This window comes from Numenius arquata, chromosome 1 (assembly GCF_964106895.1).
Source record: "Numenius arquata chromosome 1, bNumArq3.hap1.1, whole genome shotgun sequence".
Taxonomy (NCBI): Eukaryota; Metazoa; Chordata; class Aves; order Charadriiformes; family Scolopacidae; genus Numenius; species Numenius arquata.
The window spans coordinates 107,444,383-107,456,405 of NC_133576.1; the positions used below are offsets into that span (position 1 = coordinate 107,444,383).

General features: G+C 37.8%; 1 protein-coding gene across 1 annotated transcript in view; it reads right to left on the reverse strand.

The window, feature by feature from the left end:
• The window catches only part of VWA8 (von Willebrand factor A domain containing 8), a 198,872-nt gene that overhangs the window by 170,380 nt on the left and 16,469 nt on the right, over window positions 1-12,023 (reverse strand). The window contains exons 3-4 of the mRNA XM_074168332.1: window positions 5,793-5,923; window positions 3,588-3,698 (exon numbers count right to left, since the gene is read on the reverse strand). Of these exons, the coding sequence (XP_074024433.1) occupies window positions 3,588-3,698; window positions 5,793-5,923 (242 nt within the window). The remainder of the gene's footprint in view (window positions 1-3,587; window positions 3,699-5,792; window positions 5,924-12,023) is intronic.

The following is a 12,023-nucleotide window of genomic DNA, read 5'->3' on the forward strand; positions in this document are numbered from 1 at the left end:
ATAACCATGCGATATTTTTCTACTTATTCCAACCTCAGTTAGTTTGATTGTCCCGAACAGAAAAGACTGTACACTAATTATAGTAGTCCGTGTTTGGAAGCTTGATTCATTTAATGCAAAAGCTGGGAGATGTTAAACAAAACCAGGCATTCCAGGCAACAATCCTGGAGCAATACACCTCTCAAGCACTAAGAAAATGGCTTACCTGCTCTCCTAGTTGCACCCACTACATTAAAATAACGTTGAATTCCCCTAGATGTAATAATTAATAACGTAGCAGGCTGTGGTAATAAGAATTTAAAATTTAAACCAGAGGTGTGCCTTTTATAGCTGTACACACATGAAGAAAAGGAATAAAAAAAGGACATAAAAATATCAAATCTAATTCCTTAATTTTTAAAAATACAATAAGCTGATATTAGAACCTCCATACTGGTTCAGTCAGGCTGGTGGCTCAACTACAAAGAGCTACAGAAACAGAAAACCAGTCTGCAAGACAAGTTCTTCCATCAATAGAAGCAAAACTTGGAGCTGACATTTAAATATTTAAGTATAAAGTAATTCTAACTAATTACTTCATAGACAACATTATTAACCCATGCAATAAACTACAGAATAAAACCAAGAGGTCACTTAATTGTCTCAATAACAGCAATAATGACATTTCTGAGGCTTTTAACAGTGAATTAACAGCTGAAAACCATAATTAATGGCCCAAGGTAAAGAGAAGAAAACAATTTTCTGCTGACAGTATGTGAATGAAAGCAAATAATTCACTATTATCCTATTATAAGTGCTTTATTTTACATTCTTTTAATTGGGAATGAATTTGATAATTCAATGTTTACCTTTATTTTAATGGTCCCCTATTTCTGAGGTAAATAAAACCTTTTATTTTCCCCTCATTAGATATCTCTTCTAACTTGCTTACTCCAAATCTTCTCCCATTTGATTCACTTCAGTACTAAGAAATGCTAATATATGAGCATATTTGATACACTGGCCCTTCAATATACATTTTGATATGGAATTTCAATCACTGCTTCCAAACCACTATCTCCCAAATCTATCTTAAATAATTACCTGCAATCATATTCAGTACCTTCATGTTAAAATAAATCAGACGTTTTGAATCCTCCGAGATACCCATTTACAGTATTTAATCTGTCGTTATTGAATGCAGAGCTATAAACAACCACAATATCTTAGCAATCGCTCACAGACAACTTTGCAAACCTTTGTGGGTCTACAAATCTGATGATTCACTATATTAGAGCTATTTCTGGTAACAAGATGCCAGCTTTCGTTACAGTGTATTATTATTCAAAGTGTAAAATAACTACATTACTACAGTATGCCTTGCATGCAAAGAGCCTCATCTATCTTAAACAAAAGCTAAGTTTTATTTGACCCACAGAATTCATACAGTTGATGTCCTGGAAACCAGACTTTCAAGCTTTGCTGTCTTCTCTTGGGTGTCATGAGCAGCAAGCATAAGATTCTAGAGGACAGGAAATGGTTTTAAATCGTTTAAAGAAGAGTCGTGCCTGGGTTCTGTGATGTTTTGAGTTGGTACAGCCATCTGCAAACCTCAAAATCATTAAATAAACTAATTAAAATTGAAACCCCAGTGTAACATGTAAAACTTTATTCCCTTTTATTATTGAGCTATAATTAGGTCTGTGATGGTTCTAAACATAACTATGTACCATATGTTACGTGTCTTTAACTAAAATATAGGGTTAGAAAACCTCAGCTGGAACATCCCTACCTATGAGATTCGTCTTTCATGTTCCCAATATTTTAAAAGTGCTCATCTAAATACCAATGATTTATTTTCTTATTTCCCCCTCAGAGCTTAAACATACATTGGCTACACATGTGATGAATAACACGTGAGCTGAGGAGAGACATCATGATTCTGATTGATTTTAGTACTTTGGTATGTCGCTAAAGGAGTCTTGGTCTGAAGTACTGCAGTGCTGGATTCTGGTAAAAGCCTTTTAACTGAAAATTTCCAGCAGACCGAGGAAGAAAAGTAATCTGAGACCTTTACTTTAGACAGCTAATCCTCCTAAAGTGTTCTTACTGGAGTGAGATCACTCAAAACATCTTGTACAAAGTGAAGCAAGCTGCCTCATACTTACATCAGGATCAAAGTCCTCAGACAAATACAAGGTTAACAGACCATCTCACATCTTAGTGAGCTTCTTACAGTCCCTGACACAACAGCTCTTAGAAATGTTAGTTAACTAATGCTCTTACACCAGGGGTAAATTACGTTGACTGTCCTGTAGCAATTGTGAGGATAAGGCTGTCCATAACATAACAGCCAGGCATGGACCTAACACGAGTTCAGGAGTTAACTTCACAGCCTACACAAATGCTCTTATCTTCCGGTAAACGACAAGCCATTTACAGCCCTCATCCATGGTACTGTAACCTTAAATTATCTCATATTGTGCAACCATCATATTTCCAGATAAGCATGAGATAATCTGAAGTCCTAATAGTAACTACAAAAAAATGTTTAGATTAGTTGTTATCCTTCTCTCTGAGGATCTTCCATCGCTCAAAGTAATTTATTGCAGTTTCATGAAAATCTATTTAAAGGTTTCTTTAAAGTTTGGAGGTTGAAAAAGACATCATTAGGAATTAGAAAAAAAAAAACAAAAAACCAACAAACAACCAAAGCCAAAAGAGAAGGAAAAAAAAGAAAAATGTTTCTTTCAAGCAGAGAACAAAGCTTTTCTGTTCTCTTTTCTCTCCTGTTCCCACTTCCCTTTCCACCTACAAATCACTGGTATGATGGCAATATCATTAACCTCTATAGCATCACCAGCTGAAAACTGTTTTAGTTACCACATTTAAATTCACACTACATCAGAGGAACTGACCCAACTCTATTTAATTAGAAACCTAATTTGTATAAAAATTTTAGGTATCTAGGAAAGCAGACCTTATAAATGAAGTATATATTTTACCTGCATAATCAAAAGGGAGACATGCCCTTGATAACTTTCAAAGAGAAATCTTACCTAATCTAAGTCACTCCATGGTTGTAATAAATCAGCTAATGGGTCGGGGCAACACTGATGGCAGAAGTGTTTAAATCATTATTTTAGTCCAGATCAGCCATGAGCTTTCGTATCAAATCTCCCAACTGCTTCCATTTACTGTGTTTCACAACACAGAGCAGTCTTAAAATACATGAACTAGACTCTTTGTCAATGAAACTAGACCAGAAGATTCATTTCAGGAATACATCTAATGTGCTACAAGCGTTAGATAAGGGACGTGCCAAGAGAAGTGCTTGTGAAACTTGCCCAGAAAGGATCTCACTCCGCGTTACAGAAGCATATCAAAAATTGTCTGCCATGATCAACCCTGTAGTACTCTTATGAGACAGAGTAATCTTAGATTTGGGTAAAGATAACATTTTTGGTAATAATGAGATGAAATTTTTTAAGTGCATCAGAAACATGTCAGTCACTCTGTAATCCACATATTCATTTTTCATCATATAAACCACGACTTCCTTCAAACTATTGTAAACAATAATTAGGTGGTGTGTGACTGCAACTTGCCTGATCAAGATAGAAGGCACTACCATCTCGGATCTCTCGTCGCTGTTTGAGGTCAGTTTCTGTGGTGTCCCTTGATAGTGCGATATATTCAACCTCCCGCTTTGTTAGCTCCTGTGGACAATAGTCTGAAGTTATTACAAAAATAAGACTGTAACCCCAGCAAATGAACTTTAACAACAGGCCTAGTGGTATAATTGTACAAGAGAGCTCTAGGCAGCAGCAGAGTTGTCTGAAATAACTCTGAACAAAATCTAATATCTCTTATATTTAAAATGTTTACAGCGTGTTCTGCCCCAAAAAAACAGTTTGAATTTCTGCTCAATAAAATTTTATTTTCCCCAAACCTGCTCTAGAAACATAATAAACAGCTATATATTCTTTCCATTGAACATCTGTAACATCCTGCAAGTTAATCCTCTGGTTCTGGGCTCTGAAAAGACCAACCAGCATCTGCAAATCATGAATAATAATCAGAAGTTTTCTGTAAAAGATTAAAAATCTTCAATTCTCACTGCTCAGTAACACCCTGTGATGCAGTTGTGATTATTACCTGCACAGGCTTTGCCCATACACTGATCAACTACATTGTTCTTATCCTCTCTCCCTTTAATGTCATGAGATGCAGCCTGCATCTGTAAAATTATAGACTATTTCAAAAATGAGAACCCATGGATTATCATTCTGTTTCTTTTGATTCAATATGAGATATACTTAGAATTTTCTATCTTAAATGAAAGACTAAAATCCCCAATGTATTTATACCTAATGTTCCTGCTACTTCCATATCTGAGCTTTCATGTGTTCTGCTAGGAAACAGATTCACACCAAAGTGCTCTTAGCCCTTGCCCCTCACTTAAAGGTATGATATATTTAACAAATTTCTCTTAAGAGGTAGCCTTTAACTATAGTTATGTGAAAAAAATCAGGCAAAAATCCATGTAAATTATTTCCTTTCCACTACTGGTAACAAAACCACCACTTCCTTTATGCTGCAGGTAGATATAACTGTACCTTCTTATAATTAAAGGAAAAAAACCAGAAGGTGAAATACAGGAGAGCTTTCTTCAACTATTAGCCTCTTCTATGAACACACAGTAGTAGCTTTCAGCAACAGCAGATAAAAGTTTCCCTTTGTTAAAGGGACCAGAGCATGTATCAGCTCACATGTAAAAACCAGCCCTCACGTAATTGGCGTGGCATTGACACAGGAAGCTGCAGCCTTTCTATTCCAGCTGAGGTGCACATTATAAATAACAAGACACATTCTGTGTCCCATGCCTGGATATCAGGTGTTTCCTAAGTCCTCTCTTTAGGTTATACCAAACTCTTCTCATTTATTCTGAGGAATGCATCGAGCTACCTAGTAGCATACCTGGTTTGCTGAATTAAGAAACATTTACTCTCCTTTCCAAAGTTCAAAATCTTGTGGCTTTCTCCTTTATGCTTTACCTCTGAGAGCTAGTCTTTGAATTCGTATCTTTCCATTTTTAAAGAAACGGTTGACATTTATGACAACTGTTTACACATCTCCATTTGTGATCTTTCAGCCCAAACAGATTCTAGACAGAGCTCGTGGCAAACAAAGTTCTACCCACACCACCTTTTGGAGCAGACAACCTTCTCTACCTGATAGTTTAAGAGCATCAACAATTTAAATGCAAAATTTTTCACATAGTGCTGCCATGGTTCACGCAGATGGATGTAGGCAAGTCCTTCCCACATTCCAAGAGAGGATCATACACACATCTACTCTTTCTAATCACTCATGATAACTGTTCCCAAATGTTACTCAGAACACTCCTCTCCCAAATCCTTTCCTTCATTTCTTTTTTTATATAACGAAGCAAAAACGATTTGTTGTCTGTAACAGTCAGCAGATATCTTAATCTTCTAACATACATAATGCCTAGAACAAACTGTTTCTCCATTTGTGATAGCATATGGTAACACAGTTTTCCAACTTTTTTTTTTTTTTCCCTCCCCCCTGGAGTTTAAGCAGAAAAACACATATTAAAATGTCTGTACTTTCTATTCATCTATAACAAAAATTGAACTTTGGAAAGCACATTTATGGAAAAACTTATGTACCTCCTAAGTAGCTTGCTGTAAGATTTTCTAGGACTACTTTTTACAATTTGGCTAGTAGAGGAATGACTAACTGACGTTAATGACAATGTCTCCAAGAATTTAAACCAACATACTTACCAGATACTGCATGGCAATAGATCGCCGGAGGGGCCCAGGAGGACCAATAAGAAAGACATCTTGGCCAAGAAGATCTTTCTGCATTATCCATCTTAAATGATGGACTACAGACTGGGCCAAAGAATCTGTCACTTTGAAAGAAACACAAAGAACACATTACTTAAATCTGAAAAGTGTTAGATACCTGGCCATTCACACATTTTTTAACTCTTATCTCCAAAACTAAAACAAAGACACAAAGATATGCTGTCCTAAAGCTGGATAGCTGAAGAGCAGGGAATTCCACACCCAGTTTGTATTAGGCTACTTAATTTACATACAAGTTTATATACTTATCTTACCTCTTGCCTTTTTCTCTGCCCAACTTTGTCCTTAAAAAAAAAAAAAACCACAACAAAAAACAGAAAAAAAGTTGTTGATTCTCACTTCATATTAAACTGATCAATGCAAAGATTGTTTTTTATTACCCAATGTTAAGTGGACTTCTCAGCATCAGTTAATATAATATAGATACATTATTAAAAATTTGTAAAAGACTTATCCAGTCCATATCCCAGTGCTTCTGTGAATCATGAACTTAAAAAAAAATAAAATAAAAATACTGTGCTTGCATCAGATTAATGTTCAGGGAAATATTTAATTTGCTATTTTCTTAAAAGACAACTGTATTCCTGTTTATGTTTTGACACAATAAAACACAGAATTAAATTATCAAGGAAATGCAAACCTTACAATATCACTACATCAATACCACGCAGCTTCCACAGCCATAATAAAAACCAACTCAAAGCAGTTCCACTTGTTTCTATTTAGAACACCACCCCCTTATTATTTTAACAAGCATTAACCCAATTATAATTAAACTAAAACCTTTACCCCATATATACAAATGTTGGCAGCACTGGAAAGCACCACGCAGAAAGAGCACACTGAAGGAGGGGCACCATTCCCGCTGCTGTATATCCCTCTATCCCCAGAATACTCCTTTCCATACACCCCTGGCAAAGCCTGGTCCTTTCTCAAACACAAGCCAAAAGCACTAGGTGCAGGAGGAGAAGGAGAACACAAGCAACCCAGGAGGAATGTTTATGTATGCATATACGTATATGGTTGCTTTCAGAACAATGTGACAAGACCGATGACAGGGTTTGAAGCTGGAGCCTCAAGGGTGGCATCTGGGATGGTGACGTGCAGTAAGAAGGAGCAAGAGGGGACAAAATCTTCAAATTAATACTTGGTTATTTACCTTTTTTCAGTGTGATTCCTGGTTGCAATTAGAAGCCAAAATCTTAAAAATCAAGCCTCGGTTCTACATCAGCTTTCCTGAGGCAGGGGAGACAATTCGTGCGGGGCAGAGTTAAGGACAGCAAGAAGCGCCCCTCAGTTCTGAGGGGTTTCAGTTCTCTGTTGAGCCTTTGCATACCAGAATGAAAATTAATTTTTGTAAGATCATAGAAGCAGTATTAAATGACTGCGTGAGATTCAAGGAAGATTTTTCAAGCATAAAAGCAGCTAAGGAATACTTTATCAAAATATTTTAACTGAATGTTTTGATCCGGCACTCAGGAAAACCATTTGAAATCTTCTTGCACTTCCAGAAAAATCTACCATATCCTTACCACCAATATGAACAGGAATAGCAGACACACGTAGGTGAGCAATCTATGCATTAGGATTATCAGATTAATCTTAAATAAACATTTCAGGTTTGCCTTTTTGTTTTGTTTTCTAAACAACTGTCATTAGCATGCCCAGGATTAATTTTCATATATGGTATGGTAAGATCCTGTGAATGTAAAGATATTTTCTTCTTTACTGCAATACTGTTTTCCAAAAGCAATATGCATCACACGTACCACACGCAACAGGCCAAATGAAAATAAATTCCTCACAGAGAATAACGAGCTCCTTCCTACAAGATTTTCAAGAAAATTAAGGAAGTTCCTATTCCATACATTCTCCGGAAAATCATGGAATCACAAAATCATAGAATTGTCTACGTTGGAAGGGACCTTTAAGATCATCTAGTCCAACCATCAACCTAACTCTGATAAAAACCATCACTAAACCACGTCTCTAAGCACTATGTCAACCGCTCTTCTAAATACCTCCAAGGATGGTGCCTCAACCACATCCCTGGGCAGCCCATTCCAATGCTTGATAACCCTTTCAGTGTAAAAACTTTTCCTAATATCCAATCTGAACCTCCCCTGGTGCAACTTGAGGCCATTTCCTCTTGTCCTGTCGCCTGTGACTTGGGAGAAGAGACCGACCCCCGCCTCTCTACACCCTCCTTTCAGGCAGTTGTAGAGAGCAATAAGGTCTCCCCTCAGCCTCCTTTTCTCTAGGCTGAACAACCCCAGCTCCCTCAGCCTCTCCTCATAAGACTTAGTCTCCAGATCCCTCACCAGCTTCGTTGCCCTTCTCTGGACCCGCTCCAGCACCTCAATGTCTTTCTTGTGGTAAGGGGCCCAAAACTGGACACAGTACTGGAGGTGGGGCCTCACCAGTGCCGAGTACAGAGGGTAATACATCACACCAAAAGAACTGCTCTGTCCAAACTTTGCTGCTGGAGAGGTATGGTAATTTGAAGAGCACCACACAAATAAGAAGTATTATATAAAAGGTATCATTAAAATTGCAAGACGGAGATCTCACTGAGAGGCGCATTCCTTATTACTTCTACCTGTTACATGAACATGTTCTCTAAAAAGAAAAACAAGTTACTTTGCTTAAAGTGGACAAATAAGCTTGGAAATCTTGCTGAAACACTGAACTCTTTCATGTCAGAAGTCATGCATTGGAAGCGTGGCAAAAACAGCTTTGACACAGGATGACTACAAATGCCTCTGGTGTAATTCACATTAATATGCATAGCTATCTTTTTTATTTTTAGGATGGCCTGAAGAAAAAAACTCGGGTCAGACTTAAAAGCAGTACCATAAATAGAAACAGGATTTAAGAATCTTCAGCAGCATCTGCAAGACAAACTGTCATGTAAAAGAGAACATGACTGTACAGCATTCAAAAAAAAAATAAAAAAAAAAATCTAAAATCTTGGGAACGTGGTCCCCCTGCAAACCTTAAGGAATTTCAGGGCACTTACTTACATTCTCATTATTGTGTTTAAACAATCTGAAATAATACTCTGAAACAATAATATGAAAAATGCAACTTTTAAAAATCTCCTATAATTTCCTAACTTTGCTTTTTTTGAGAAAAGGACACGAACGACACAACTCCATAGTGATACATTCCCTAGAAAATGGTTTCATTCCTTTATCATTCACATCATTCTCCTCACATACAGATTACATACAGCTGGATCAATTATAATACATATTTTCAATCACAAAGTCAGCACCCTGACCATCTGCAAACTCATGCAAATGAAGCCTTTTACAAACAGTACCGACAATTCAAAGCAGCATTCTCTAAGATGAACTGTCACGACAGTGTCTTCTACTTGTCAGTTCCTTCTGTTCTAACATGCAATACCTGTACCCCGCTCCAAATATCAAGCTCACTTCAGTTTCCCAGTTATGTCCTTCTAAAATGAGAAGAATATAAAATTTTCTTCGTACATGCAGCCTATGCTGCATAAACTGTTTCCAAAGCACAGGTTGCTTTTCAAAAGCAACAGATGCACATACACAGTACCTTGTATATTATTTCTATATATTTAGACTACTTGTACCATGGCATCTTCACTGCAGAGAAGATACGTTTTCTCAAACATGACTTGAAAAAACTACTCTCTGTTCAAGCACTGTATATTAACTTTACTACAAGTACCACATAATAATTTTCTATGACATTTAGAAGACAGGGAAAATCAGCGGAAAAAAGCATCAGCGTGTATATTACCGCAATTTTTATTAATTATCCCATGAGTCAGATAGCATCTAATGCAAACTGGGTTCACACAATCTGTTTAGTGGCACTCTGCTGATTTGCAGCAGTTGAGTAGCTGGCCCTATATTCTTAATCTGCAGGATGGTGCGTAGGAAGCCTCTACAGTGTATTCCCAAAGACACCATCTGGCACATGCAAGAGAGTAGTCGGTGCTACAATTTGCTATTCGGGTGTATCAAGGACGGCCAGCGAAGGAAACTGCATTCTATTGCTTTGTAATATGTGATAAGTAGGACAACACCTAGCAGAATCTGCACAAACATTTTGTAATCCGAGAAGTTGAACCTGAATGGAGAAATCCCCAAATAAGAAAAGAAGAAAATGTTGTAGATAGATTTTGAAGCAAATGCAGCAGCTGCTCTTGTTTGATCCACAAATCAGCTTTTGATAAAACCAAGACTGAAATGGCTTTGCTAGCCTCGGAAATTTTTCTGTGCACTCATACTCGAATTCTTGGCACGTGCTACACTCACTGAAGCCGTAAGATTCACTGGAGATAGCAGACAGTATCTGCTGGCAAGTCCTTGTGTTCCACCTACAGAAGAAATCCCATAAATGAAGGGGACACCCACCTCTTCCCACTGTTCAGAGACAGACAGTTAAATGAACTGATTCCCAAGAATATCTATTCCAGATGTGGTACAAAATACAATAGAGCTCACGTCCCTGCGTGACTCTAGTCAAGCACACAATAACCAACAGGCACTTAAAAGACATCAATATATATAATTTTCAACAGAATAAAAGAAGACCTTTGCTACAGTGCACTGTTCAATCTGAGAGCGGCTCCTTTTATCGGAGGAGGCATGAGGTGAAAAATTTCATGAGGTGAAAAAGATCTCCCTCTCAAATGGTTACCGAGGGGGTCCTTTAGGTTTCCACAGCTGTTTGCAGTACATCCAACACAGGGGGCAGCTGCTGTAAAATACAGCCGAGGAAGAAGGGGACAAGGAGGGAGGTCTTTGCCTAAAAACATAAACACATTTCAAAAAGGGAAAATGTTAAAAAAATACCCAAGCTCACTGAGACTTATTTCTCAGCTTGTTCAGGCTGAGGGACAATGAAACGAGAGCGTGAGTTGCCCAGGACATGGTGAAGGAGGCAGCGTGGCCAAGGCGAAGAGGAAGGCACTCTGTGTGGATGGCTTTCATTTAGCACTCGCAAGTAAAACATTGCTGCTCTTCCAATTTTATGCTGATGCACAGAGCCCAAGGAGTTTTCAAAGTCTCATAATGTGGTTACATCACAGACAATTTTCACTGGAATACTAGTTTTCCTCATAAATTTTTCGTGGAAAAGGTCTTCATTCCAAAAATTTTTGTTCTTGTGGTGGTAAGGAAACAAGTGCGAGTCTTTGCAGGGGCTTAGAAAGGGGGAAGCTACTTCTTGTATGAGACTATAAACTCATTTGCAATCAACTCAGAGGAGTTAATGATTTCACAGGAAGGTGTAAGATCTACATAGGCAATTTGTACTTCTCCATGTGAGTATAAATAAGAAGAGAATATAAAGGAATCATGTAAAACCAAATAGCTTTCTGGAAGGAACCCTGAATGGGATTGAGAAGACTACGTTTCTCTTAGAGATATATAAACATGGAATAAATGAAACTATTCTTAGCTGGATGCACATCTCATAGGGAAATACATAGCCAGAGCAGTTATCTGTAGCTCAGATTCCAACTGGAGGGACATTCTGTGTCTGCTTTTGAGCACAACAGCTCAGTCCAGCACTGAAAAGTTTGAGAGATTCTAGAAAAGACCAAGAAGAATTATCAAGAAATTGGAAATCAGTCCAGAAAATAAATGACTGAAAATCAAAATGACTGTTTTCCAATATGCAAGACACAATCACCGTGAAGAAAAAAAGTTATCTGTACATCAAGGTTATGCTAGCTAGAACAAGCTCCCTCCAGGGAACTAAAAGTATGTCCAAAAAGATCTAAATGAGGCATCAGAAAAAGCTTTTTTCACAAAAGAAACGTTCATTTCTAGAGCAAAGTGTGCAGAGAGGTTCTGGAATCTACATCACCAGCACATTTTAAGAACATGGAGGACAAACACCTCTCAGGAATGGTTCGGATTCAGCTGACCCTGCTTTGAGGCACAAGGAACAGGGCAGGCAACTCCCTGAGCTCTACCCAGACCTTCGCTGTAGGTTTTGCGTCTCCCTCTTCCTCACTCTTGGTATAGACAGAATGGGGATAATGGTGTTAAACGTTCAGAGCTCTACTGACAAAACCCCACTATTTCAGATTCTGGATGAGGTGGTAACAGCCAAGTAGCAGATCAGTTGCAAGTCCACATGAAAACTCAA